The sequence below is a fragment of the Pleurodeles waltl genome, chromosome 1_1, assembly GCF_031143425.1.
Source record: "Pleurodeles waltl isolate 20211129_DDA chromosome 1_1, aPleWal1.hap1.20221129, whole genome shotgun sequence".
Taxonomy (NCBI): Eukaryota; Metazoa; Chordata; class Amphibia; order Caudata; family Salamandridae; genus Pleurodeles; species Pleurodeles waltl.
In genome coordinates, this window is record NC_090436.1 from 432,129,064 (window position 1) to 432,156,392 (window position 27,329).

Below are 27,329 nucleotides of genomic sequence, written 5' to 3' on the forward strand. Positions count from 1 at the left end.
GAAGGAAAATTAGTAGCCATCGATGTAAGTATATAGTTAGATCACAGGGCTGCGTGAAAACTCAGTCTGTATTATGGTCCACCTCCCGAGGGGGTGAATCTGTAAGTCCCTCTTTGTCTGATACTTGGTCGGTTTTCTCACCTAAACTTCTTGCCCCCCCCCCCCCAACAGTGACAAGGAGACCTGTTGTCCCAGTGGAGACTGCAAGGAGGAATCATTGTTGAGGCCCCAGCGTCATCCCAGAGATCAAGTTCTGTGGCCCTGAAGCTTGGGTTTTGTGCCTGTAGCAACAGTTTGTGGTTCATTTGAGATGCATATTGGTGTGCTCCGCGTTTCGGCATGGTTGTTTCTCGGTGAGCCATTGCCAGCCCAAGGCTGGTGAGTCAAAGAAGTGGGTCTTATTTGCATGGAGCACTCGGAGTTTTGCAGGAAAGAGGAGACTGTATTGGAGGCCCATCACCCTCAGCTTTTGCTTAACCTCTGTGTAAGACCTTCTTCGTTGTTGGACCTCACGCGTGTAGTCAGGGAATAGAAGGACTTTGGTACCTTTGCAGCGGAGTCTGGATGATTATGGGCTTTGCGGAGTATAGTGTCTTTGACTCCTGTAGTTTAAAAAGCAGACTATCATGTGTCTCAGAGGTGGTTTTGGGTTTAAGGCTCAGAGGCCTTGTTCGACCGCAAACCAAGTCGCTAGGTGTTCAGGTGGCATCCAACTTTTTATCCATGCTTCCAGAAAGTCTGCGGATTGCTGCGCCTCCGTCCCTTCGGGCACTCCCAACCCAAGTATATTGTTGCGCTTCGAGCAACCCTCTGTGTCTTCTGCCAGGCAGTGGAGTTCCGTTGTTTCGGTCAGTAGGTTTGTCACTTGGGTTTTAAGGTAGCTACTTCATCTTCCACCATCGTGATTCGGGACTCGGCGTCAGTGATTCTGGCTAAGATGTTTCGGAGATCCTGTTGAAGCAGGGCCACGTCCTCTTGTACTTCGTCTATTTTTGTTTCCAGTGCTAGTTGAGAGGAATGTATAGCTTGAAGGATAGTATTGAGTTCATTGGCAGGGACTGGTGTTTTTTCTCCTGAGGAATCACTGGTGGCTGTAATCACATTGTTGGTGGTGTTTTGATTCATCCGTGTATGTGCAGTGGTCAATCTGAGTGGTTTATCTTGGCCCATTGTGGCTGCTATTTTCAAGGGGGTACTGGTGTACGTGCCACTTGTTGTTACCTCTCCAGCTGCTAAGTCTGCTGAATGTTGTTCCAGCTTCAGGTTGAGTGTCTATGCTTCAGGTATCTTGGTGGGTGGATCGCCTAGCACCTTTAGGGGTAAGTACGTGGCGGCCAAGGAGGTCACCCCCTCATGGGGATATCTCCTGGTCTTCGACTCAGCTGCTTCTCGCTGGGTTCAGCATGTGCCCTCTGTGCATGGGTATTGATATCAGGATTGTGGGGATCGTTCTTTGGAGGGGTTGGGTCCTTTCCAAAATGTGATTTCTTGTGGCCTTTGTGCCCGGGGGACCGCTCGCTTCCCCAACCCCCTCAGATTACAGGTGCTAAGTGCTGCTATGCACTGTGAACTGTGCAGTTCTGAAGCAGAAGGAGTGGGGGCTTTCTCCACTCTGTGGCGTCCCTCACAACCAGCAGGTACATCTGGCGTCTCCACTGCCATGGGGCCCTTCCTCTGATCACCCCAGGTCTAGGGCAGTCTCCCCCAGCAGAGACGTCTCTGTCCGGCCTTGTATATTAGTGGCAATGTGATCACCAACGGGTCCACTGCTTGCTGCTCAGCAGAAGGGGGGCACTGTCATCACAGTGTGGGCCCCCACACTGCTCCCTCTGCGGAGCTGATCAAGGGCTTCAGGCAACCCAAAGCCTGTGTCCTCAGCCACGTGAGAACGAGTGTCCTTCCTTGGGCCGTGTCTCCCCAGGCCAGTTGCTCTCTTCCGAGTGCTTTGAGCCGATTCACTCTCCAGCGCTCTGGGCCCCAGGCCTCAGGACGGGGAGGCAGGGTTTTTTTGCCTCGCACTCACCGTTTTTTTTTTGGGTGCTGCGGCACCGGGGCAGTGAACTGCCCCAGTCATGTTTCAGGCCCCTGTATAATCAGGAGGTTTCCAGCCTACACGTCCTCATCCACACTGTTCTTCCTGCACGCATGGCATCAGAGCGCCGCTAAATCGTCCCATCTGCCATGTTGGATCCGTTGGGAGTCAGTCAGCCAACAAGTTATAGGTCGGCAGGTGCATCTTTCTGGAGCCATAAGCACGAGGTAGTCGGGCTTCTCACAGTCCCCTGTGGGGCTACAGGGAATTTTGAAGCTTGGGTGGCTAATTATTTTGATGGATCATGGGGGTGGGGGATTGGAAGCACACCTGAAGTGTGACCACCACGTTGGTGTGTTTGGCCACGCCCCGACCACTAGGTTTAAGATAGTTTCAATCAGTATACAAATTCTGCAGCAAAACTAGTCAGGGATGCGGTCCAGAGTACAGTCAATATAAATCAAAACAGGCAATATCCCAAAGGTACATTAATCAGTTAGCAACAAGTTTGGCATGTAAGGCAGCCAAAGAAACATGTGGATACCGGATGACCTACATGTATCCACAACCAACTGGATATTTAGCAATGCAGAATGGCAGGCAGACCAGATAGGCCCCATAATGAGTAGTCATTCATATCGTTGCAATAAGGGAGAAAAGATTCATTGTTTTCAAGAACAAAAGATTCTATTAATAACAACAGCAACTGAAGCCCGTACCTTCAAATCCCAGCAATTACCCTCCCCTCCCCCACATCCTGGCTTGCCCTATCCAACCAGGCGCCCCCACAGCACAGCGACAAACGTGGACCAAGTGTGACCCACCTGGATCGTGGCAGAGAATGAAGCCGGGTGATAGGGCCCCGGGCAGAGTATGGGACATTCATCTAAACCACAATAGCACCGAAGTGCAGCTCACGAATCTGGGGTATCTCCGTCCACCTTGTGCATCAGCACTCTAAGATCAGATAGCATCGCATCCCAGCTGGAAGCTAATGGGTACTTGCGCAATCCCATGTTATCCTCTCTCCACAATGTCATGCCTGTGCGCACACAAGAAAGGACTGTGTCCACGCCTCAAGTGAGGGGGGCTCGGGAGACTTCCACATTCTGGTAATAAGGCACTTAGCCATGAAAATACTTAAGCCTAGAAACCTAAAGGTTGCTTTATATTTCTTAGCCCTAGGGAACATACCCAATATACGTGCTTCCCATGTTTGCAATGCTGGTCGTGATGTGCAGATCGAAAACCAGGTCGATACGCCCTGCCAATAAGAGTGCAAGGAGGGGCAGGACCACAACATATGAACTAGGTTTGCCACCATCGGTGCGCATCGGGGGAAGGCTGCATCAGTGGCAAGGAAATATCGGTTGATTTTGGCGGGGTGAGATAGGCACTGTGTTGTATAAAACTGTATTAGACTAAATCTTACATTGCACGGTATGTTAGTGGGGCATTCCAGGGCTGTGGCCCATTCCATATCCATCGGGCAAAGTCGCCTTCCCAGCAGGTGCATAGAGCGGCATGTGTGGGTATAGTGTGTGCTTATAGTGAACTAGCCAGCAAACGCACTGGGTGCCTGTCCGATCCCATGACCTGCAGATACTGTACCACTAAGTGAATTGGCAGCTCAGTTGATAAGTACCCCCAGTGCTGAATCAGTGACGCTAATAAAGAGTAGTAAAGAAGAAGCTGTCTCGGCAGCAGGCCAGTATCATCCGTCAATATGTCAAAGGGGGTCAGAGTGCCTTTGTCATAAAGGTCTCCCAATGTGTGCATTCCTACAGCATGCCAGTCCTCCAATTCTGCTGTGGATGTAGTTGTGGCATTCCTCGGAGTGCCTCGTAAAGCTAGTAAAGCCAGTGCTGGTACATAAGAAACCATTGCATGCCTGAGGTAGAGACTCCCCCGATAACAGTGGTGCATAACGGCAGAGTCTGGCGCCCTCGTACGTGTAATCGGATGGAACAAGTGGGACACATGGGACAGCGCCCAGGGTGGTAGCATGATAGCCGTGTCTGACAAACGTAAACCCTAGAGCCACCTAGCCACCCATTGTGATTGGGAGGCTAAATAATATTGTTCTAGATTCGGCACTGCGAGACCACCAGGATCTGGCGGTGAATATAGTTTTGCCAGTGGTACTCTGCAGCAGCCCGTGTTCCAAATACATTCCCTAATCCTGAGCTTAAGATCACTAGAGAACTTGGTAGGGATATTTAAAGATATGTTGGAAAAAAATCCAAAAGCTGTGGAAGAACCACCATCTTCAAAACGGCTACTCACCCTATCACCGACAGTGGAAGCGTCTGCAAAGGTGGCCATCTGGGCTCGACTAGATGCGACTGCATGCCTGAGATTAACGTCATACAAATCTTCCAAAGAATGGTATATGCGAACACCCAAGTACCGGAACGTCCTGGGATGCCAGGGGACAAGCACTCCAGAGAAAGCGAGACCTGGGTCTGGCAATTCAGGTCCGAAAGGAAATAAGCATGACTTTGCCCAGTTCACTCATAGGCCAGGAAATGAAGCGAAACGTTGCAATGTTTTCACAATGTTGTCAGGGACGTTTAAGATATCCACTTAAGTATAAAAGGAGATCGTCCGCATAAAGAGATGCAAGATGTAGCCCGGTGCTTAGTGGGATACCCCAGGCCTCTCCCCGACACCAGAGTTCCATTGTCAGAGCAAAAAAACACAATGGGGAGCGGGGGCAGCCATGCCGGGTCCCCCTACCGACCAGGATCAGCCCAGAGAGCCAGTCTTGACTCTAATCGGGGCTGTGCGTACAGCAACTGCAATATTCCCAAAAAGTGAGGGCCAAGACCACATCAGCATAGTATCTCGAACAGAAGGGGCCATCCAGCTGTGAGAAAAAGCCTCTCTTTGACATGGTTAGCCCCCCACTTTTTGACTGATATATGATGTAGCCTAAAAATTGTAGTGCCCAGGGCCCCAGCTAACCAGAGTCCCTGGACCAGAGCTCTTTCCCTAAAACTGTTGTGATACATTGGCACAATTGGATACACCTTTAGCTACCACTATAAGTCCCTGGTAAAAGGTACTTAGGTACCCAGGTAATGGATTACTAGGGGTAGGCTCCTGAAGGGAGCAGCACTGATTGTGCCACCCTCTAGGGCCATGCATCCAGATGCACCCAGGACTGCCATTGCTGGCGGGGTGTCGCGGTGCAAACCTAAAACACCAACTCGACATGGCACACTGCCTGGGTGCCCTGTCCGCCATACACTTTCTGTACTATGAATAAGACATCCCTCTGGCAGGCCTTCCAGCCCTAAGGCAGGGTGCACAATATTATATGTGAGGGCATAGCTGCATGAGCAATATGCCCCCACTGTGTCCTTGCTACACCTGGGACAAAGTGAGTGAACAGAGCAGCCATTTTTAATACAAGTGCTGGACACTAGTCAATACGAGTTTTCCAGCTACATGATGGCCACTTTGAATCCTGGGTTGTTTGGTATCAAACAACTCAGAATGATAAATCCGAACAGGTACCAGTATTGAATTTATCCCTAAATGTACCCAGGGGTCACTTTAGAGGTGCCCCCTGCAAAAGCTAACTACCCTGGTATGGTTGTTGACTGGTCCTATCCAGTCTGCCACCTCCATACACCCAATCTACAAACCTTGGGGGGAGAGAACAAGCTCCCTAGTGCTAACACCCGGCCCTCAGAAACGTGCACTGCCTGGGCGGTGAGATTCAAAGGGCTTACCACCCTTGAAACGTGACCCTCAGGCTAGCTGCTAGCAGCAGATGGTCACCCCCTTTGCTAACCCCCACTTCTGGCGGGAGAAAAGGCAGGAAACTCCACAAAGGTTTGGAGGAGTGGCCCCGACTGGCTTGCACCAGCCCTAAGGTGTTGCCTGCGAGAAAGGCACTGCTTTTCATTTACCTCCATCTTGGACGGAAGGAAAATAGTAAATCAGGGATAGGGAAGTGACCCTTCCCACAAGAAGTGGTCACTTTAGTGAGTGTAGCCACCCAAAGGTAGGTGACCAATTGGTCACTACCAGGTTACCCCTTAAATGCCCTCTAAATACAGTATTTAGTGGGCATCTCTAGACCAGGAAATCAGATTTGATGGACAGAAGAAGTCCAGCACCAAGACTATTCAAGGCACGAGATCTGTGGACCTGCTGAAACAAAGAAAAGGTTCCAAACCCTGCCTGCTGCACCCAGGACCTGCCAATCGTCGCTGAGGAGCTGCTGGAAAAACTCTAAAGAACCCCAGAGGACCGTGAGGCTTCGAAAATAGCCATAGAACTCCCTCCAGAGTTGAGGTACCACTCTTCAACAGCAAGAAACCAGCAAGCCAGTGAGGGTCACTTCACTGACCGCTGCTAACTCCCAAACCAGAAGTCGCAGCTGGACCACACAACGCAATGACGACGGCAAGGACAAACCCTGCAAGTGTTCCAAGTTTGGTGGCACTGCGTTAGAGGGTCCTCCAGATCTGCCCACTTCTCAGTCGTGAGAAAGGGCAAAGAGAGCGAGGAGAAGAATGCGACGAATTCCTCAAAGTCTGCCTTCACAGTCGATTGATACAAGAATGTATAATGTTGCGTACATTCATTATGTACCTCACTCTAGGTGTGAAGCAGAGAACCTGTGGCAGAACGCAGTGTTAGAATAGGGGTATGAGATTGGTCTTGATGAATGAGCCAGGCTAAATATCAATCTGACCTTTCAGCCACGGCATGTGTGCGAGCTAAGTGAGCTCCATAATTCAGGCAACGTAGTCTCTCCAGTAAGGAGGCATGCTCCTGGTGCCTATTTGCTAACCTTTGCTGCTCCCTATGATCATGGATCGCGTGAGTCTCATGTTGCAGAAGTGCACCTTCCACATGAGCAAGATCACTTTCAATAGATCTACGCATATTCCAATTTGCTATATTAAAGTCATCAACTATAAGCCATGGAAGGCCACTTCACCAAGAAAGGATACCAGACAGCTTGTTAAAGAAAGGAACTTGCTCTGTGTTTGGTGCGTAAATTGACCCCAATAAGAGCGTTTGGCTATACAAACGTATAGCAACCCTCAGTGTCGATGTTGTGTTTGTTGGCTACAAAGGGGGGGGTACCTGACCTAATCCGTATAAAAGCTTCCCATAGCATATGTGGAAAACTGAGTTGCAAACTGTTTTCTTCGCCAGTGCCGCTGCAACCTAGTAGTCTCTGGGCGTGTGAGGTGCCTTTCCTGCAGGAGTGCAATGAAAATGGAGTGTATATTAAGGTATGAGTAAATGGAGTACATACGCGCAGCCATATGTATACCTCTCACACTCCACATGAGAATATTAGTGGGAGCCATTGGTAGACAATGGGGGTTTAAGGCTGCCTACTACCGCAGAGCAGCCACAGGGGCGCCCCACAGTCTGTTTCAGAAAGACTGTTGTTTAGAGAGCCATCTTCACTGCTGGAACTATTAAGACCCTTGTCAAGATTAGAAGCTTGTGTTGCTGCTGCAGTTTACAAAGTCTACACCGGTCCTGTATAATTTGTTCTAGATCAGGAGCATTGCCTGACAGTTAGGGGGGATTCTTGCTGCATTCTCCACCTTGACGGTGGCCGGACAGTGACTCCTGTGATCCACTCTTGAATCTTTGGTGATGTTTGTTGTCAGGTCAGCCTTGTCGATTCCAGCCACTCTCAAGCTACTTCATGGGCATTGAGAAACCGTGTTTTCCCTTGGGCCACAACTCACAGGGAAGAGAAGAGAGTATCTCAAGTTAAGGGTTTGCAACTGGTGCTTCTTAAATAGAAAGGAACTCCTCAATTTCTGCACTGTGATAGTATAATTAGGGAACATCATTACTTTGGCATTTTTCACTTTAATGTCCGGGAGCACCCCCGTCTCACATAGTATAGAGTTTCTGTCCATGTAATTAAGCAAGCGAAACAGTAGAGATCTTAGATTCGACCCCGGCGGAGGAGGCCGCACTGGTCCCCAGTGATCTTGTTCAGTGGAAAGGAACTGTGAGAGTGCCTTAGACAGGACCAGATCACGTATCCACCCTTCCACCCTCCTGGGAGGCCCACCACGCAAATATTGTTTCTTCTGGAACGTCTCTCAGCATCATCTGCTCTACATTCCATGACAGTCACACGATCAAGTAATGTCTGTAGAGAGGTTGCCATCTGGCGGGACTTAGGAGTGAGGTCATTCAGAGTATGTCCCAGCTTGCAATGGTCGGCATGGAGCAGGGTGAGATCGGCAACTATTTTGTCAATCTTGTGTTCCAAGGATGTTCTCGTTTGGTCCTGGGATTTACCAAGGTGCTCCACCTCCAAGTCAGCATCCAGCTTTTTTCCTGTGGACGTAGAGGAGATGGAGCTTGGCGCCGGGGAATTATCGCCAGTTCTGGAACACAAATGATCCATGGCGTTGGTCATTGAGGACAAGCACCCTGGATTGGTGCAAGTGGGTGAGGTAGAGTAGTCTGTAGGACAGCAACAGCTAGCTACCAGTTTATCAGACACAATCAATCTGTGCTGAAAGAACAGCTGGGCTTTGCAGAAGACTGCACAGCGAAGGAGCATAAGCAGCAACCGTCACTGAGGAGTCCCTTGTGTAAAGGAACACCATCCATGTTGTAGGCCTGAAGAAGGAAGGCCTGCTTTCTTGCACCAGGAGATATTCAAAGAGGCGCAATTGGCCCCACACCGTAAGCGGCAGAATCATACCAACCACGGCAAGGATAGGTGCAAATGTGGACAAAGGTGCTTCAAATAACAAGGGGAAAGGTTATGCCTGGTTGATTCAGGGGATTGCGCAGTGGCGTAGTACCCACATTCTGGGCTCTATACGGTCATTAAAGCCTGGCAGTGCCGTGTAACATGTAATGTGGACCTGCTACAAACATACTTCCATGAGGGAGGGCAAGTGCAGGGCGTGTTCACTGTCCATAAGCCCCCTCACACACCATGACCAAGCTGCAGCACCGCACAGGGACCCCAGCCAGTGGGAGGACAGTGTACATCAGGTAGGTGCGGCTACTCAAAGAAGTGCTTTTCTCTGCGAAGCAGGCCCATGGTGCCCCGCCCCTGGAAAGGATCGAAGAACTACTCGCTGATTGGGGTGGCAATGGGCCAGACAATCAGCAAGCACTCAGCTCCCGCCTCCACCAGAATCTCACTGGGAATATGCAGCAGACCCCAGCCTCAGTACAACAATCGCAGCCATGTTGGTACGGGAGAGCCATCCCAACAGACTGCCTGCCTATCACAGCCACAGGTCCACTCATCGCCACCCTCCAGCACTGGCTCATCAGGCGTCACGCCGGACATCGGTCCACACCTGGGGGCCCGACTCCTGCCCAGGGGCAAAGTAGGTTCGGCGCCCCAGCTTCCCGCCTCGATATCACAGCCCAGGACGGCAGCCGCCATCACTTGAACACACCAACAGGCCAGGCTGTGCGCACCAGCAGAACGGGCGTCCTCCACCATTGTAGCGCCTGGTCCTCCACACAAGCTGCAGGTGTCTTCAGAGACTCCTGGTTGTGGTACCTGCAGTCCGTTGTGTTACAACATCCGATGCGATGCCTGCTGGTGTATAAAAGGAGGATAATCAGGGCTTCGTGATGGAGCCCCAATACAACTTTCATGCCATCTTCGCTGTCCAAGCCTTGCCCCCATTGTTCGCTTACCAGTCTTACCAGTCTTTGTTAACCTGCCTTCGAGCACGTACAATCTATAGGCAAGGTGTATGAAGATGGCCAAGTCTTGTTCAGGATTGGTGCAGCAGCTCCCTTGGGTACAGGACTCTCCCTCAAGGATTGGTGTATCATTGCCATTGTCTACATTGTTTGATATCAGAAAACAGTATTCATAAAAATACACGGCAAACTAAAGAAAAGAGCATCAGGTTTTAAAAACACACCAAAGCCATCCTGCACTTTTTTATTTTACTAGGACACCAAATGTATATTTCCTTTGCATTTCACTAAGTTTGTCCCTTAATACCAACATGTATACTGTTTTTGATCCTCATCTGATAAAGTGCTGAGTCATGTGCTCCTTGATCCATTTTTTCCTTGCATGTTCTGTCACCACCTTTTGTTTTGCATTTCTTTTAAAAATCACACATACCATGCCACTTATCCATCAAGCTTTAAAGTGTGATAGATGATCTTACAGTTTTATTTCATTATCACGTCTTTGTGGCATTAATGACAATAGGAACAATAAGTTTTTGTGTCTGTGCACCTTGTGCCTGAATATATCCTTAACAGTGCCACGTTAAGCTTCCAGACTGTGTTCTGGCCAGTCTTCAATAATGCAAAATGCAGCCATCTAGATGATTTATCACCTGACGAAGCATGATCATGTCTCATGCCTGAAGAAACTTTAGGCAATGGACCAGAAGATCCACAGGACATGTAGTATAAAAGCACCTTACCATTCTGGTGTGTTCCTACTTTTGCTTTTATGTTCTTGTTTGCTCCCCTTACCGGGAAAACATGCTGCTGATAAAAGTTCTTAAGATGAAAAAGGAGCTGGTTGGAGGGAGATGTTTAATACTGTTGGGATCAAACCCCTGTGATAAACTTTTTCCACAGATTAGGAAGTTTAGGTCTGAAAACTTTCTTGTTTCGATTTTCTACTCGCTTGAAAATTGTGGCTTTGTTCTTCAGTACCAAGAAGACATTTCTGGTAAGTATTTAAAATCAACCAGCCAAGGTGGGGAGGAGATTAGGACTCCAACATGATTGGGTGAAAAACTCATGCCTTGAGCACTAGCATTCCTGCTGATGCCTTCTTAATGACCCCTCCATTCACCCCTTCCTCAGAGCCCAGACGACTCTTGCGAGTGTGTGTTAATAACGAAGTCACACTATACTTACATGTGTGTTTCTGATTAAAACGGATTTCATTGGCTATCCAAAGCTATTTGTTAGCTATCAGTGGAGGCTGATTAATTGGCAGGAGCAGAGTCTAACCTGCATTAATTCACTAATGGGTGTGTTGGTGGATCTGTTCGGGTACTATGGTGGGTGTTTGAATGTATGATGGCAGTGGGTTGGAGTATGATGGATGTGTGTATGTATGATTGTGGATGAGTGGGCATGTGATTAAGGATGTAATCCTATTTTGGAGGTTATGAGTGTATGGTCTTGGCTGTGTGGCTGTCTGATAGGGAGTGTGGATGTATGTTGGTGCACCCATGTAATATGTTGAATGGGTGAATGTGTTGCTGTATGATAGTGGCTGTATGCATGTATGAAGATGTTGCATCGTACTATGGTGGGTTGACATGTTGGATGTGTTGACATGCATGTGATGGTGGTTGTGTTGGTGTAAAATGCAGTTGATGTGTTATATTGTGAAGAGATTTTGGTCTAAATGATGTGTTTCATTGCAAAAAGATATGTGCTAGGGGTTTGATATAAGGTTGACTTGAGAATTTCATGACTTTTATGTATTTAAATTTGATTTAGATCTCAATACTCCTATCAAACAAATGAATAACATAAACATAATCAATACCTAACATTCACATGACTGAAAAACCTTTAAAAATGTATACATCTAATAAATAGTTGTCACAGCCATCTGGTTATATATAAAATGAAGATAGTCAGCTGCAATGTGTACACTATTACTAATAAGTTAAATGCATGCATATCATCATCTTAAGGTGGTTAAGCCAGGACAGACTAATTATACATGCTTCTGTTCCTGGGTCCATGAATACATTTCTAGCACATAGTCTTCGTAGCATGTGCTATGCCATTTTGCATAGTTGTGCTTCAAAGGAAGACCATGCGTTTGGAAATTTATCATAAACTGTGGCAACTCATAATTTGAGAGGAGAGCCATCTTCTTAAATTCTGCATCCATATGAACAATTTCCCATGTTTTAGCAATGTTTAATACCCCTCCTCTAACATGAATATGGCTCCACAAGCTTTATGTTCAGTGCCGGTTAACTATAACAAATGAATATTTTCTAAAGGAAAACGTTTTAATGTGTAACATGAATTTCAGATCATGTTCCATTGCAACAGCCAAACACTTATAATTAGGCACTATTTTCAATCCTACTCCATTTTGATGCACAACAATTATATATCTCACCATATGTTTATGAAAAATCACAACTTTTGTTTCCTCTGTATTGATATTTACTTACTGCAAAGATGCATAAAAATTAAGTTTTGCAAGGGCCAGTTGCAAGTCAGTAGGAATTAGATCCATGATCAGAATATCATCTGCGTAAAGCTGTATATTGATTTTCTTTCCACCCAAGTGTGGGGGGAATTTATGACAGAAATGTAGTAGCTTGAGTAAAAGATAAATATGCAGGAAAAACAAAAGAGGAGCTGGCAGGCAAAACTTTGGGGCTGCTTTTTGGAATCCTTTTCGGATGTGGGCAGTATTATGCATCCTTTTCAAGAAAGTTATACCCTGATTATAACTGTTATTAACCAGGGGCCCCAAAATGTTCCCTAAACTTCATGATGCTGTTTTATTTCAGTAACAAGCAACCCGTCTGGGCCCAAAGCCAATGTATGTCTTATTCTGTTAATACTTCTTGTGATCAAACAAGGTGACAAGGACTTACTTGGAGCAATTTTGTAATTTCCGCCTCTCTAAATGATTTCATTCCATTTCTGGGATATTTTTCTGAAATATAATTGCCCCAGTCTCCTTCCAAAATAAAAATTGTAGACTTTTGGAAGATTGTCCCAGTCATTGTTGCAGTAAAATTGCAACCCCCTCCTCCCCTCGATGCGATGGCTATCTGAAGTCCCTACCCTGGTCAACATCTACCAAGCTGTGCTTTTTGTATTTCTCTTGCGATTTGTCTGGTATTACGAAAATGTTTGCTAAAGTGCACGAGCTGCGTAGCACACCCATCTCTCTACTCCAAAAACTGATTGCGAATCAATTCATTCAGAGTCCTGCAAAGAATTATTTCTTCCTTTGATTTAGATGTAGCAATACCAGATGTGGCCAAGCCTCTGTTTATAATTGCCTAGAACTTTCTTTTTGGATGTGCTTTCATCAAGACATTGAATTAGTTGATCATACTTCAGTGAAATATTCCCTTTCAGATACATGTAACATACTTCCATTGTTTTTACAAGTTTAGCTTTTTAATTGAATTGTTGAGCATTGTGCCCACTTTCCCCTACCGTTACTTTTTGTACTCATTAAATCTCCATGGGGCAAATCTCATATTGTGAAAATAGCATAATTGGATCCATTGAACAGAGAATTAAATTATAATCACTCAAATCTGTAAAAACTATTGTCATATTTGAAGCTAATGAAACTAGACTAGAAGAAATAATTAAATAATTGTAGTTGGAATGACACCCTTCATCATCCTATTCAAAATCGTGGAACTCAATGTTGTTGATTCAAGTAGTAATTGTTTACCACACGTCAGATTTTTATGTTGTTAGGAGAGGTATTGGTATGCCATGGCCCATGAGTTATCATTTGTTTTCAGACAGCTTAATTAACAAGTGCAAAATCTTTGTATTAAAAGCTCCAGCAAAACTTTCCATGTATACTCAACTACATGATAAATATTGCTTATCTCTATAAAACATAATTTTAAATATAATGTTTAGCTCTCCCAGGGGGTACTTGAATGTTGCACTTCAAAATGTTTCTTTACAGTAAGACTAGGCATAGTTGTTTTGAGACATAATAGATAGTTAGAATAGGTTACAACAGTTGAGAAATCGCAGATGAATGTAGCATTTAACACAATTGAGGACCCAAATATGTATGGGGCTATCTAATTTCTAAAAATCACAATAGTTCACCCCATGTTTCCTGTAAACTGATTATAGGTGCATTTTGATCCTTCTGAAAATAATTTTCTTTGGTCAGATTCTACGGCCCTAAGGAGTTCCACCTCCCAATACTGAGTTCATTGTAAAACCTTTAGAAAATTAGAACATGTAATAGTGGAAGTACTCAATAGCCTGGGAAGCCAATACTTGACAATATCCTTAATATATGCCATAATGGAGTTTAGGACATACACAGGAGCTACCACTGATCTTCCACTCCAGTCAGTTCTGCCATTAAATTCAGTGTTGTAGACACAACATGGGCTTCTTTACCTATAACTCGAGTAGATATACATTTATGCAGAGGTCATTGACACTCTGGATTGTCAGTGTCTATCGCAGATTAAGGGGATGGTAAAATCTCAATTACCTTTTACAGTGAATAATTCTAGATTATCAAATTTACAATGGTTATATTTGCAAATGTGACCCCGGAAACGTGTGAATTACCACCAGGAAGATAAGATTTATAGAAAATGCACATTTAATACATATTTGTTTTTTGAGCAGTTATAGATTATGGATAAAATAGAACAATTCAAGCAATCTAAATAAATTTAAATATACCCCCTTATCAGGGAAGAGAGCTATAAAATCAAGACATACATTAAATGCGGAGGTTAGGGTACAGAACTTGGATTATGACTATCCAAATAAATAGAGACTGAACGCTGTCCACTGTTCTGGACAAAGTTATCTAGGGCACTTGAATCTCTGAAGCAAAGACATTCGCCTTCTGATTTAAATTTAACAGTGTTTTGGGTATGGTTTGGACACCAGCTTCAGTCCTTAGTTACCCCCAGAAAACCCTGTTACTTCAGTATTTAAAGGCACCTCTGTTGGTGATTTAGCTTTACATCTTATTTACCAATGCTGTAGATTTTAAAATGTTCAGTTTCAGGACTCTAATTTAGATAATCAAGGCTGTTGTTTTTTTGTTGTTTTTGCACTATTGGCAATAACTTGTGTTATCTTTTTGGCATATTTTAAAGAGATTAAGTTCTGTAACCATTGCACCCTCTTTCTCTTCATTAGACTCCAGCTTGATATCTGTTCCTTCCAAATGTTATTGGGTTCAGAGAAAAGTTTGTAAACTAGTAAATCTGTTCCCTTTTAATTTTAAGGTTACCTGCTGCTTTAGCCCATTATGTCTCCACAGGATTGGAACACAATTATTATGCCCAGGTAGGGCAATAGTACTTGATTGCTCTCGAGAAACAAGGCTATCCGCTGTCTCAGAAATAGTCTGAGCAGCCACTGCTTTTACTGTAGTTACTGTTTACGTGTGGGATGATATAACAACAACATTATTTTATCTCATGGAAGGATCAACTAAAACCTTCAAAACCATGGCATTAGATAGGTCTAATTAGTCACAAGGAAGGTAATATGAATCAGTCACCTTTATTATTGAGTTGGTCAAGAAGTCGAGACACACTTTCTCCTTCTCTGAGTAAAACCCTAAAACAGTAGTGGTAAGTAGGAATGGACCTAAGAGACTGAATCTAGTACAATTCTTAGAGTCACTCATGTCTTAATACTTATTACCCCATGTTGGACAGTTGCCCTTGATGCAGCATCACCCCAGGTGTTTTGCTTTCTATAGCTGAACCTGTTTTTAGTGGCTTTAGAACACTGCACAGTTTACTCCTGCTAGACAGTAGTAAAGTGCTATCCCTTCCAAACATGGTAAAATTGGTGTAAAACTGATTGGTACATTTAATTTAATTATATGTCCCTAATATATGTTACTACTTGTACCCAATGTATGTAAATTAAGTGCTCCTAGTGTGATGCAGCACTCAATGGGCCATCCACTAAGGTAGCACTTTAAAACATGCCTGGGCCTGTCATCTGCAGTTTTATATCTGCCATTCCTGCCTGGCAAAATAAACCTTTTGCCAGGCATTAATCTTCCTTTTTAATACTTATGTAACCCCTCAGGTAGGCCATAAAGGCTCACAGGGCAGGGTGCATTGTATGTAAAAAGTAGGACATCTGTAGTTTTTCACTTTGGTAAGGCTAGCCTCCCATGGACTAACACTGGTTTAATAAGTGTTAAATTCATTATGGGAGCAGTAAGAAAAATACTTCTAACATTAATTGTAATTGTAAAGTAAAATCCTCCTTAATATTAAAGTCTGATTTTTAGATTGATGTTTTGAAACTGTCACTTATAGAAAGTTGGCAAAGTCCTGCTTTAGCCAAATGTGCCTTTCTGCTAGTGTCCAGTGTCACAAGACTGGATCGGGCCCAGAGAATCGCATCACAGCACTGCCCTTCTCCTGATCAGTGGCCCGACAGACCTGACACAGAGCCTTGCATTGCAGCACCGTGCAGCCTCAGCATCAAAGGAAAAAGATAATACTCCCAGCAGAGCAAACCTATCTCATACCCAACACAGGCTCCATCGCAGTCAGCTTGAACTTTTGACTTTGTCCTGACCCAACCAGATACCCGCAGTTCATGCTTCAAGCCTTTTGGTGCTATTTTTACCTAAAGCTTAAAAAACTCATAACTCTGGGTCTAAAATGTGGATTTTTGCAATTTTTTGTGTCCTTTTATTTATTAAAATATTATGTTTTTAATGGTTTAGGATTCTTCTTGTGTTGTGTTTTCACTTTATTACAATTTGAGTGCTGCATAAATACTTTACACATTGTCTCCAAGTTAAGCCTGACTGCTCCTGTGCCGAGCTAACAGAGGGTTAAGCACCAGTTTATTGAGTGTCTTTTGTGGTTCACCCTGATAAGGACTGTTAATATAAGGGCTGGCTTTAGTACTGGTGACACCCGGTGCGACAAACTTTTTTGGCACCCCCTAATTACTCCTTTCTCTACAGATTCCATTGCTACCACCCTCCAGCAGTGCCCCTCATCTCTCCATAGCCTCTCTCTCTCACTTGCATTTCATTTATTGTCTAGTGCTACTCATACCAGAGTAGGGTGTCAAAGCACTTTACATCACACATCATAGAGAGACAATGAATCATATCTGTTTAAATCAGTCTATAGGAAATGTTACATAAGAAAATGAGGATTAGAAGGTACAAGAATCCTGTGTCCTCCATGTTTTAAGAGTGTTTGGACTGGAAAAGTCTCCAGCAGGAACACTATTCACCGGAGTTATCTAGGCATTTTTATTTTTGTCTAAAAACTGCTAAACACACATGGCACTCTGCAATAGGTGCTTGTAAACCCATAAGTTATTTCTAAACAAAACGTCCCCTCTGAGGTCAGTGCCAGGTGCAGCTGCACCGGTCTGAAGCCGGACCATTGTTTGAAGTGGGTTCTCGCCCTTTCACACAATAATCCAATTGTTTACGCCGGACAGTTAGCAAGTTCATATTAGGTGGTGGAGAAACCGAGACGTAATAACTCGGGTTCAGTTTTTGTGAGGCCCTCTGTTTTATCAGATGCTGACACAAGTTCGAGTCTGATTTGTGCCGTTAATTTGTATTGCTCGGTTGCAGCTCTGTGTGGGCATGTGACACAATCTCTTTCACTAGGGGAGAAACTTCCTTTTGAAAACTCCTGGTTAGCTGACGAAACACCTTTTTATTCATAATAAATCTTAAACAATCGTTTCTCTTTCCCATCATATAAAAGTTTCACTAACTTAACCACATGCTTTCCTCTCTGGATCTTTAAATAGTTTGTTTGACTGTTAAACGGCACTTCTTATTAGAATAAAACACATTAAAAATGACAATCTGTGCGTTAGACTAGCCAGAATGTCTGGCCCCTTAGCACGTCCACTTGGCGCTTCAGAGTGGGAAAGCACCCAGTATGTCCCCCTGAGGAAGGGACAGCACTTCTTTTTAGGCTCCACAGATATCTTCTGCAGTCTCTTACTGCCGCATCTAAATCAATTAAAGTGCATTCGTGCAGAGCGGCTCACTGAGACTCGGGGGACTGGACGTCTGGAGCGTAACTCTTTAGTTTAGTTTTTAACTTTTTTGTGTTTCCTATGATACTGGATTTCCAGATGAATGATTCTGGCTGTGTTGCGGTATTTGTTGGCGTGTTATAGTGGGTGCTGGCATAGTATAGTAGGTGTGTTGACATGATGTCGGTGGTTTGCACGTATGATGTGGTGTCCGAGGATGTTTGTTTTGTTGAGGTGTGGTGGTGGGACATGTCAGACATAAAAGTAGGACTAAAGCCCTAGTCTCACTTTTATATCCGACCACACGCACATATTTCGTAAATTATTTAAGGCTCTAGAGCTGCATGTGAAAGGAGAGCACACCTTTCACTTCTGCCTCGCAGGTTGACCTGACATTTGCCCCAAAAACCGGGACATTTATTTAAAATTAACAAACACGTCGGGACACCGGAAAGTCTTCTGAAAACCGGGACTGTCCGGTGAAATAAGGGGCGTCTGGTCACCCTACCCTTGCAGCATCTGTCTCGTCTTGTCCCTCCTATGCTGGCCTCTCTGTGCCCCTCTGCCCCCGGACGTCCATCTGCGTACCCTCCACCTGCATTACCACTGCTTAGTGCACCTGCCTACAGGCGCTACAGTGTTTCCCTTGCAGATCCTCTGCGTCACCCTGCCCCTCACCTGTAGCGTCTCCGTCAGCCCGACTCTTGCATCCGCTCTGTGTCCCTCGCCTGCTCTCCATACGCTGTCAGCAGCCTCTGTGCCCTGCTAGACTGTACCCTACGCCACCTGTGCTTCCCCCTCTGTGCTGTCCCTCAGTCCTCTCCAGACCCTCCCTGTCCTCCCACCTTGCTTGAATCCCCCCTGTATGCCTCCCCCTCACCCCATTTGTATGCTCCCTCTTCTCCCGAAGCTTCTGTGCCCCACTGCCCCCACCCTACGCAGCCCCTGCGTGCTGTGCCTTGCAGCCTCTCTCTATGTTGCCCATCCCCCGTTTTTATGGCTCTGTGTGCCTGCACCCTTATGTGTAGCCCTGCCTTATACTGCTCGTGTCCGCTGGTATCCTGGTCCGCCCCGTGCAGCCTCCATGGGCCCTCCTCCCCTATCCTGCAGACCCTCGGTGGTCTCTCCTTTGCGACCACTCTCAGCGCAGCCTGCCGTGCCCCTGGCAGCCCCCTCGTGCAGTTTGCCAACATTGTCAGAGTTTTTGGGAAGGGCAGGGCGTTCAGCATAACGCCCCACCCCAGCGAGTGACTTTAGTAGTCTTACCCCCTCCTCCCCCCGCCCAAAAACAGGGGATGTGTATTTAATAACTATCACCACTGCCTTGTCTGGAGCTGAGGGCTTAGTGTGTGCCCCCCCCACCCCCCCCCTCCAGCTTGCTAAAAGGTGGGGGTATTTTTCATTGAACGGTAAGGGTACAGGTGCCATGCTGGCACCCACTTGTGACCTGTATGGGACTTAAAAGGGCGGAAGGTTACTTGCTACTCCGTGACGTGCAGTGTTGGGGTTTATCACAATTTAACCGAGGTATCCTGCCCCACGTAGGGCTTTGTCCTCATCGTTCAGTGTCTCTGAACACTCACACTGGAAGTAACACCGTGTTGCACTATACGCACCTGGGAGTTATGTTATGGATATTAGTTGCCTCCTATTGTCTCGTGTATACTTTGTATCCCTGCAGTTTTTGCTCATTTAATGATTGCCCACTGTTTGTATAATTCCTCGTTAGGCTTGCTCACTTGTGAATTTTGCTCAGCACCTGTCTCATGAGTCTGTAGATTTCCAGGCAGTATTCAGGTTTATTTGCTTAGCAATATTCTCGCCTTGTAACCGTTATGTTCGGAATGCAGTCCGTTTAACATTCTGTTTATATATTAATTTGTATTTTATTTATTTCTCTTTTATGTTTTACCAGATGCTGTTTTAGTGGTAACTGAGATAATGCTTCAGGAAAGTTTTGATGACGTTTCTACACAGCTTCTTTCTTTCTATGCCTTGCTTAAATACCTCGAAGCCAAGCCTGATCTTAAGGTAAACCTCGAATTTAAAAAGCCCGAGTCAGACTGCATTAGAAATGGTGAATGCATCCATAGTCAAGAAGTAATTTATCCATAAGTTATATTTTCAGTGCACTGTCGTTTTACTAGGTAACAACCTGTACTGGCCCATCTAGGAAGCATTCTACAGCTGCCGGCTCCTTGTCCTGGTGTGCTCGGGGTACCCCACCCTCTAATAGTTTCTACTTCCCTGGCACCGACAGTGTTGTCTTAATTCATCCTCATTGGTGAAGGGAACATTGAATCCAGTACAGCGTGGCCTGTCCTGAAAAGTGGGTGATGTGGATCTCAGCACAGCTCCAACTCTCTTTCGGGTTGCTCGGGTCACTGGAAAGCCTATTTGCAGCCGCAGCCTGCTTCACAGAGGGGCGAGGAAAACCCAAGTCAGCAGAACAGTAGAAAAAATACGCAGAGCGATTTGGTTACTTTTTCTAGTTTTCTGTGGTTTGTTTGGTTTTACTTTCTTTGCAGTTCATTTGTGTTAAATTTGATTTTGGCAACACATTCCAGCATTTAGTGTTTTTTAAGACATTGCATGAGATTGGCAGCACATTCCAGGTAACAAAAATGTGTGGGATACAGGCTAACTATTTCATAATGAGTTCTCCTGGGTCTCTAAATTTCAGAAATGTCTACGGATTTAAGCTTCTCTGGATTAGACACTGCAACTGTCCCATACCGGATTTGCTCCCATTTCTGCTCTGCTGAATGACACTTCATGTTTGCTGGTTGGGCTTTTTTCAGTCCCTGTGCAATATGCCTAACCAAACGGTTTGTGCTGTTTTTATCGGGGAGGGTTTGGGAATTCTGGATTACTGGACTTTTGTAGATTTCCAGTGTCAGATCCCGTTAGGGTGTCACTGGGCACACAGGCTGCAACACTGATGGCTGAGGTAGTTTGTAACTTGTGTCGTGAGGTCCTTCCTTATATGGGTCTGCAAAGAAGGACCGCTGCATGTCCCCTGCCTGCCCACATGAAAGTATCTGGTATCCCATTTCTGGATGTTTTGGCCACTGTCTGCTGCTAATCTACTTTGTACGTGAAGTCCTAGTTCTCACGTTGACATGAGACTGATTCTAACGTGTATTGGAGCAGGTGGGGCACACCAAGCAAGCCCTCAGTAGTGACGGAAGACTGTTGCAATACACCGTGTTTTGAAGGAATCCTAATGAGACCAGGGCTTTTTACATGTGCTGCTTAGTGGGAACCTGCTGCCCCACTTGTATATTTCTGCTGTCAGCAGTAAACACAGAATCCTACTGCTGTGCTTCTTGCACGTGAGAAGTGAATTACTTGCTGGGTGAGTGATTCACTGAACAAGAGTGACACTGGCCTGTGGGTTCCATTTTGGAAAATCCTGCCCTATTCACATGCACAAAATGGAGGTAACATTGCTTTCCAGACAGTGGAAGTGTGTTGCTGAAGTTCCTGACAATGGAGGAAGGGAACCAAGACACTGAAGTGGGGAAAGTGGACGCAGACTTTCCCATAAAAATTCAATTGGGTCCTTTTTGATACAGAGGGTTGTTGATCAGTCTTCCTGCGGCTGCCGTTTTGGTGGATGTTAGGGGTGAATAGTGGGACTACAGTTGCTGTTGACAAGAGTGTGAATAGTCGTTTCAGAAGGGAATCAGCCTTTTGACTCTCTTCTAATCACTGTCAGGTGTGGCTGTTGATAGTCAGGTGCACACTGCTCACACCTCTTTGTACCTCTGTTGTGGATTCTCCAGCCTGAACACAACCCTGCTGCGAAAGGCATCACTAAAGACAAAACCTGAGTCTAGAGACAGTCTGTGGTGGACACATGAAAAGGGAATCGGCCCAAATTGGCTTTAAAAGGGATGGCAGAGAAGTTGCATCCACTGGCTGCAGTCACTGTATAAATGTGGACCAGTTGACCTACTTTTTGTTCCAGTTCAAAGTTCTCTTAGAGCAAGGTAGTGGTGCTCCACATAGTATCCAGAGGAATCCTGCTAGACTAGAGCTGGGTTCTGCCTGACAGCCAGCTTCCCCAGAGGTGAGGGGACATCACCTGGAGTTTGATCTGGAGGAAAAATTGTCTATCTTGTCCTGCAAGTCCGAGGAGTCCTGCCTTAGCAAAAGGAAAGGAGCAAGCCAACCCTACAGGAGGAGCTGACTGCTGGTGTAGACAGGAGCAGTGACCCTGGTGCTGTGGTTTCTCCACCAGAGACTCACAACTTGTGTGATGCTTTAACCACCATACACATAGGAATCCTAGGAGCTGATCTAAGGAGTGAGTACCTTCTAGGCATGTAATTATTCATTGTACTATCTCTGTTTCCTTGTATACATTACTGTCATGTAGATTTGAATGGCACAGCTAAGCACCTGTGAGGGTGTGCAGGCGCTGGAGCAAGCACACGGACTGGTGCTGGGTCTCTAGCCCCGCAGAAATCAATCAAAGAGCCAGAGTCAAAAGTGAGGCAGGAGCCCTGATGTGTTTTGGAGGGGGTGGGTTGTTCTAGGTCTCTGGTGCAGTGTAGGAGAATGCTCGACCTCCTGTTCTGCTTGTGTGGGTGTAGCGGTATTAGTAAATGAGAATATGTCTGAGTGCAGTTATCTGGTGGAAGTGCAGGCTGTTATTCAGGCATGCGAGTCCAATATTGTACAGGGCCTTGTATGCATGTGTGAGGAATGTGAATTGGCTGCATTAGTAGATGTTGTGGTGAGATGTGGGTGTGTTGGATATCAAGGGTGTGTCTTTCTGTAGCATACAGGATGGCCTGGAGGTGGTTGGAGATCCTGGCATAGAGTGCATTGCCGTAGTCTAATTTGCTAGTGATGAGAGCTTGCGGGATGGTACGTCTGGTGTTCAGGGGCAGCCATTTAGCTATCTTGTGAAGCATGCAAAGAATGTGGAAGCAGAAGGATCTGACCACATTGCCCTGCGCTGTCATGTTGAGCTTGTCATCCAGGATGATTCCTAGGTTTCTGATGTGGTCAGTTGGAGTGGTTGTTGCTCCAAGCACTGAAGGCCACCAGGTGGAGTCCTGTGGAGATTTCTTGTTCCCAAAGGTCAGCACTTCCGTCTTGTCAGAGTTGAGTTCCAAGCAGTTAGATCTCATCCAGTCTGCTACGTTGATCGTGAAATTGAAGAAGTTAGTTCTGGTGGTGGTGGACTTCTCTGTCAGAGAGAGGATAAGTTGGGTGTCATTGGCGTATAATATGATGGTGATGAATTTGGAGCTTGTGATTTGGGCTGAGTGATGAACCCTGAAGAACTCTGCAGATCAACTCCTTGGATTCTGATGTATACTGTGGTTAAAGGATCTGTGGATGAGTAAAAGCACTTGGTCTTGTTTTTTCTCCAGAGTATAATTTGCAGAAGGGCAGAATGAAGAGTTAGTTAATAAGATAGCATGACTTTTGCTCATGAATCATTTCTTCAAACGCTGTTTTGCAGGTAGCTGATTTTCTGTAGTAAATACATGCTAAAGTTGTTCAACCAGTCCAGGCAAATTTTCCCATGACTGCCACGACATTTTGAAAGGATCAACTTGCTATTCTCTTCTGATGTTTTTGAGTATTAAAAAAGAGCCATTGATAAAGATGAAAAAGCTAGGTGCCTGTAACATTCAATCCACTCGATGGGTCTCTTAATTTTAGAAACAACTCACCATCCTACCTGTTAGAGCCATAAGACTAGAAGCACAGATTTTTTTTATTGTCAACTTAATCCCTTAACTAGTTTGTTAAAAGGAAATCGGGGATCAGCTACCACTGTGCTGCATGTTACGATGCACGATACGGTGGTCATTGATGCCTTGATGCTACAGGGCAATTTTTACTTTATGTGAAGTGTTTTGCCTATGTAATTTCCCTTTAATTGCTTCTCTTCTAATAAGGGCAAAATAAAAATGCTTGAGCTTCAGTGCTTCTACTTCTGCTTAGTAGTACTTTTTCATATCTGGGTGCTTTTTTTAATCCATTGTTTTTTATTTACAAATATGTAAAGAAGAGTCACTGTTGGTTTTATAACTGAAAAGTCCGTTTTCTCTCCCATGAAAATCGTTCTGCATCCTTCATGTGTGCAGAATTATATCATTGTTTATCAGTTTAATGGAGTTACCCATGACTGATAACCGGTGTTACTGCTGAGTAGATTTTTTTCTTGTCATGATGTTTTCCCACATGAACTCTCCTTTTGCTCCTGAAAACATGCCTAACTAAAGTCCTTGAAGAGTTTAGTCTCTGACTTTACCTTTTAATGGTGCATAGTATGTGCTTAGTTCTTTTTCTCTTTTTTTAATCGTACATTTCAGTGGGAAGATGAGAGGAATATTGGAGCATCTTTGTTTCTCATAGGCCTGGAACAAGAAAATACAGTTGCCTTTAGCTCCCAACTATATGGACTTGCTTTGCTCGGTAAGTTACAGATCGAAAACGTTCATTTGTGTTTTCTTTTGAAATAATTTCGAAATCACATACTATCCTTTGTTGTTCCTTTTAATACATTCTTTTCGACCATATTTGCAAGGCCTTAGCTAGATTTTGACATGCATGAATGAATCCCATCCCTCCAGAAAAAGATCACAGTTCATCCAGATGATTGTTCCTTCTCTTTTCCTAAAATATGAGCACGAAGGTCTTTAAGACAGAATCTGTTTTTAGCACTGATCATTTTGACAAATAACCACAAGCCGTTGTCCGATTGTTGTACTTTAGTTTTGCTCTTACCCTTCTTGTAGCTCCCTTTCCCTCCTTCACCCCTGCCAGTTTTGATCTAGATTGCTTTGTTTTTTTGTTCTATTTTCCACCATATCTTGTTCTGATGTGACCATAATCTCTCTGTTGTGGGATTGTATTGAGTCATGTAAAGTGCAGATGTACCAGATATTGTGCTTTTGGGTGGTGGAACCAGCCACGCACCAAGTTGGCTGTCATTCTCAATGGCTCTGGCTCCCTTTTGGAGGTCCTGATACAATGCTGAGGCTTAGTGAGCCTGGCTCTGAGAGGTTGTGAACCGCTGAAATGGATGACTGCGTGGTGATAACCTACCCGTGCACTGAGACACCCAGGCCGGAACTGGATGATTGGAGTTCTACACCCCTTTCCTGTGACTTCAGATCATATAATTGTAGTAGCAACACGCTGGTAATTGACATCACTGGAGGCAAAGAAAACCACAGTCAGAAGAGTCACTAGGCAATTTGGCATACCAGCCCAGAGAGGTGTCTCGCAGTGCCAGGCGGTTTGTGGCAACAGAAAGAGCTGAGGTGAGATCCAACAGAGCGAGCTACTCCATACTGCAATGGCAGCCCATCGTCTGCTGAGTAAAGTCTGGCTGCAACACGGCGGGGCAAATGAGTTGATGGGTTGTGGGCATCCGCACACTGTTCGCTTCTTGCCAAGGAGCAGGTGCTCCATTTACTTTATGAACAATAAAAAACGTCTGAGTTGATTATACGTTGCTGAAGGGAAATAAATAAAAGACAGAGAAAGGAAACGTGATCTCCTTATGTCTTTACATCGAAGAGGTTACATAGCGAGCTCCACGGGGCATATGAACTTGTTGGTAAAGTTCTTTCTCAGGGGAAGATGATGATGGAAGGATTGAGAGACCTTCACAAATCCTCTTAGTGATATCAGGCAAAATGGTGGCTGTGGAAAAGTTGCCGGAGCAGTTTAAGATCTGTGAGACAGGGAATGGGAAAGGGCATGAGCACCCTTTACGGGCTGGTTTCAGCGTTTAAGAAGGAGATTGGCATCGTGTTACTGAGGTAACTTTGAAAAGTGTGTTGTTACATTCTTCAGAGCATTTCAAACTAAGGAAAGCCCCGGGAGAATGTAACTTGGAGCACCTATGTCAGAATGGTTTGGACACCTCCTCCATCTGAAAATGAAATGCATGCTGCAGTAAGAGGAGCTGAGGCTGATTTTTCTGCCAAAAGGAGGATTTAAGATCATTAAGTTCCCTATGAAAGACTGCTTTGGCAGAAATCCGAGGGAGAACATGCTACTGGTCTTATTGACTGAGGTGGCCAGGGCTACAACCAGGAAGTCTTACCTTCACATTTCTGAGTGAGTGCTCACGTGTTCCTTAACCTAGCCCAGGCGAGACAGGAACTAAAGATCAGGGGCGTAGCTTCAAGAAGGTGTTCGGGGTGTTACACCCCATAACGCATGTATTACCTGATAAATGGTTGGGTGCCTGGGCTTTTACTCGGGTATGGTGAGATGTCTGTCGGACTTCACCAAGCATTTGGGCACACACAGACAAAAACTCACATACACTCTCCCCCTCTGTTTTAAAAGTCCTGAAAATGTTATTTATTTTTCAAAATATTAAGCTGCCTCTCACTTAGTACTCCTACCAATCCACAGTTCTCTCCCGTCAACTGCCCCTTAGGCCCGCATAATGTATTTTAACATTATGTTAGCTAATGTATTTTAACATTAGCCGGCGTGGTTGTCAGAAAATCTGAAGCTCACCCCTCCCATTCTTACTGACCAAGCTACGCCCCTGCTAAAGATAGGAGGGATAGTTGATTTCCAGAGAGCACCTTGTCTCCCTCTGGCCCCCCAGAAGACTGAGGCCAAACTTGAAGGTAGGGCTTCCATTAGTTCTGAACCAGAGTGCACCTGTGAATGTCTTATGTCACCCTCTGCCAAGGCTGAAGAGAGTTCCCAGGGGAGCTCACAATATATTCTTATTATTCGTTGTTTGCTGCTAGGACTTTCCCTTTTGGCAGGCTTGTCTCATGCTAATCCTTTATACTTTGTCGAAGATCACTGCTAGTGGCTCATCTACAGGACTAGAGGAGGTAGGATTTGTTTTTGGATAGTTACGAGTATTTGGAGAGCTTTGAACACACACCACTCTCTGCTCGCCCTTCTCCAGTCTTATTGAAGGGTTTTGCTGGTCTTTGAAGGCTGTTCCTGTGTGGGTTTTTTTGTGACCTTATATAATAAGTTGACCGAATTATTGAGTCTTAGTATTCATATTGCCTGTTGAAATGTGCTACTGTTCTTTCATTGTGTTGTGCCTGTGTGCAGTGCCAAGCTGTGTTTTTCTGTTCTCAATAAAAATGATTTAAAATTCGAACCTGAGGTATAGAACCGGTTTAATTAAAATATTGCCTAGCAATGCTCTGTCTCATCTGTCTGGACTACACACTTCTAACGGAGGTCATAACATCTCAAGAAGTCAAATCAGTACCCATCTAATGCTGTGCTTGGTATTTTCCAAGCTTTGTTAATCCAAAATCTTGTGTGTTACCGTTTTTCTTGTCAGAGCGAGCGATGATTTCTGTTTCTAAAGTTTCTTAAGTGTTGCACAATCCTTTGAAGATCCTTGATTCCGTTATTGTTACATGATGCACAGAAGCTGTTTACAGTGGATTTTGCATTATTTCCTGTTATTAATGCTGCATAATATAAACTATAATGAAAGCGTCTGCAGTGCTCCAGCCCATCTTTTAACACAGTATCTCGATGCTGAGGACATTGCATCTCCTCCAAATGTTAGCCAAAGTCATGGAGACTGACAGGC

At 45.1% G+C, this 27,329-nt stretch overlaps 1 protein-coding gene across 1 annotated transcript in view; it reads left to right on the plus strand.

Moving 5' to 3' along the window:
• The window catches only part of MRPS27 (mitochondrial ribosomal protein S27), a 260,540-nt gene that overhangs the window by 180,628 nt on the left and 52,583 nt on the right, over positions 1-27,329 (plus strand). The window contains exons 7-8 of the mRNA XM_069224131.1: positions 19,674-19,789; positions 24,100-24,202. Of these exons, the coding sequence (XP_069080232.1) occupies positions 19,674-19,789; positions 24,100-24,202 (219 nt within the window). The remainder of the gene's footprint in view (positions 1-19,673; positions 19,790-24,099; positions 24,203-27,329) is intronic.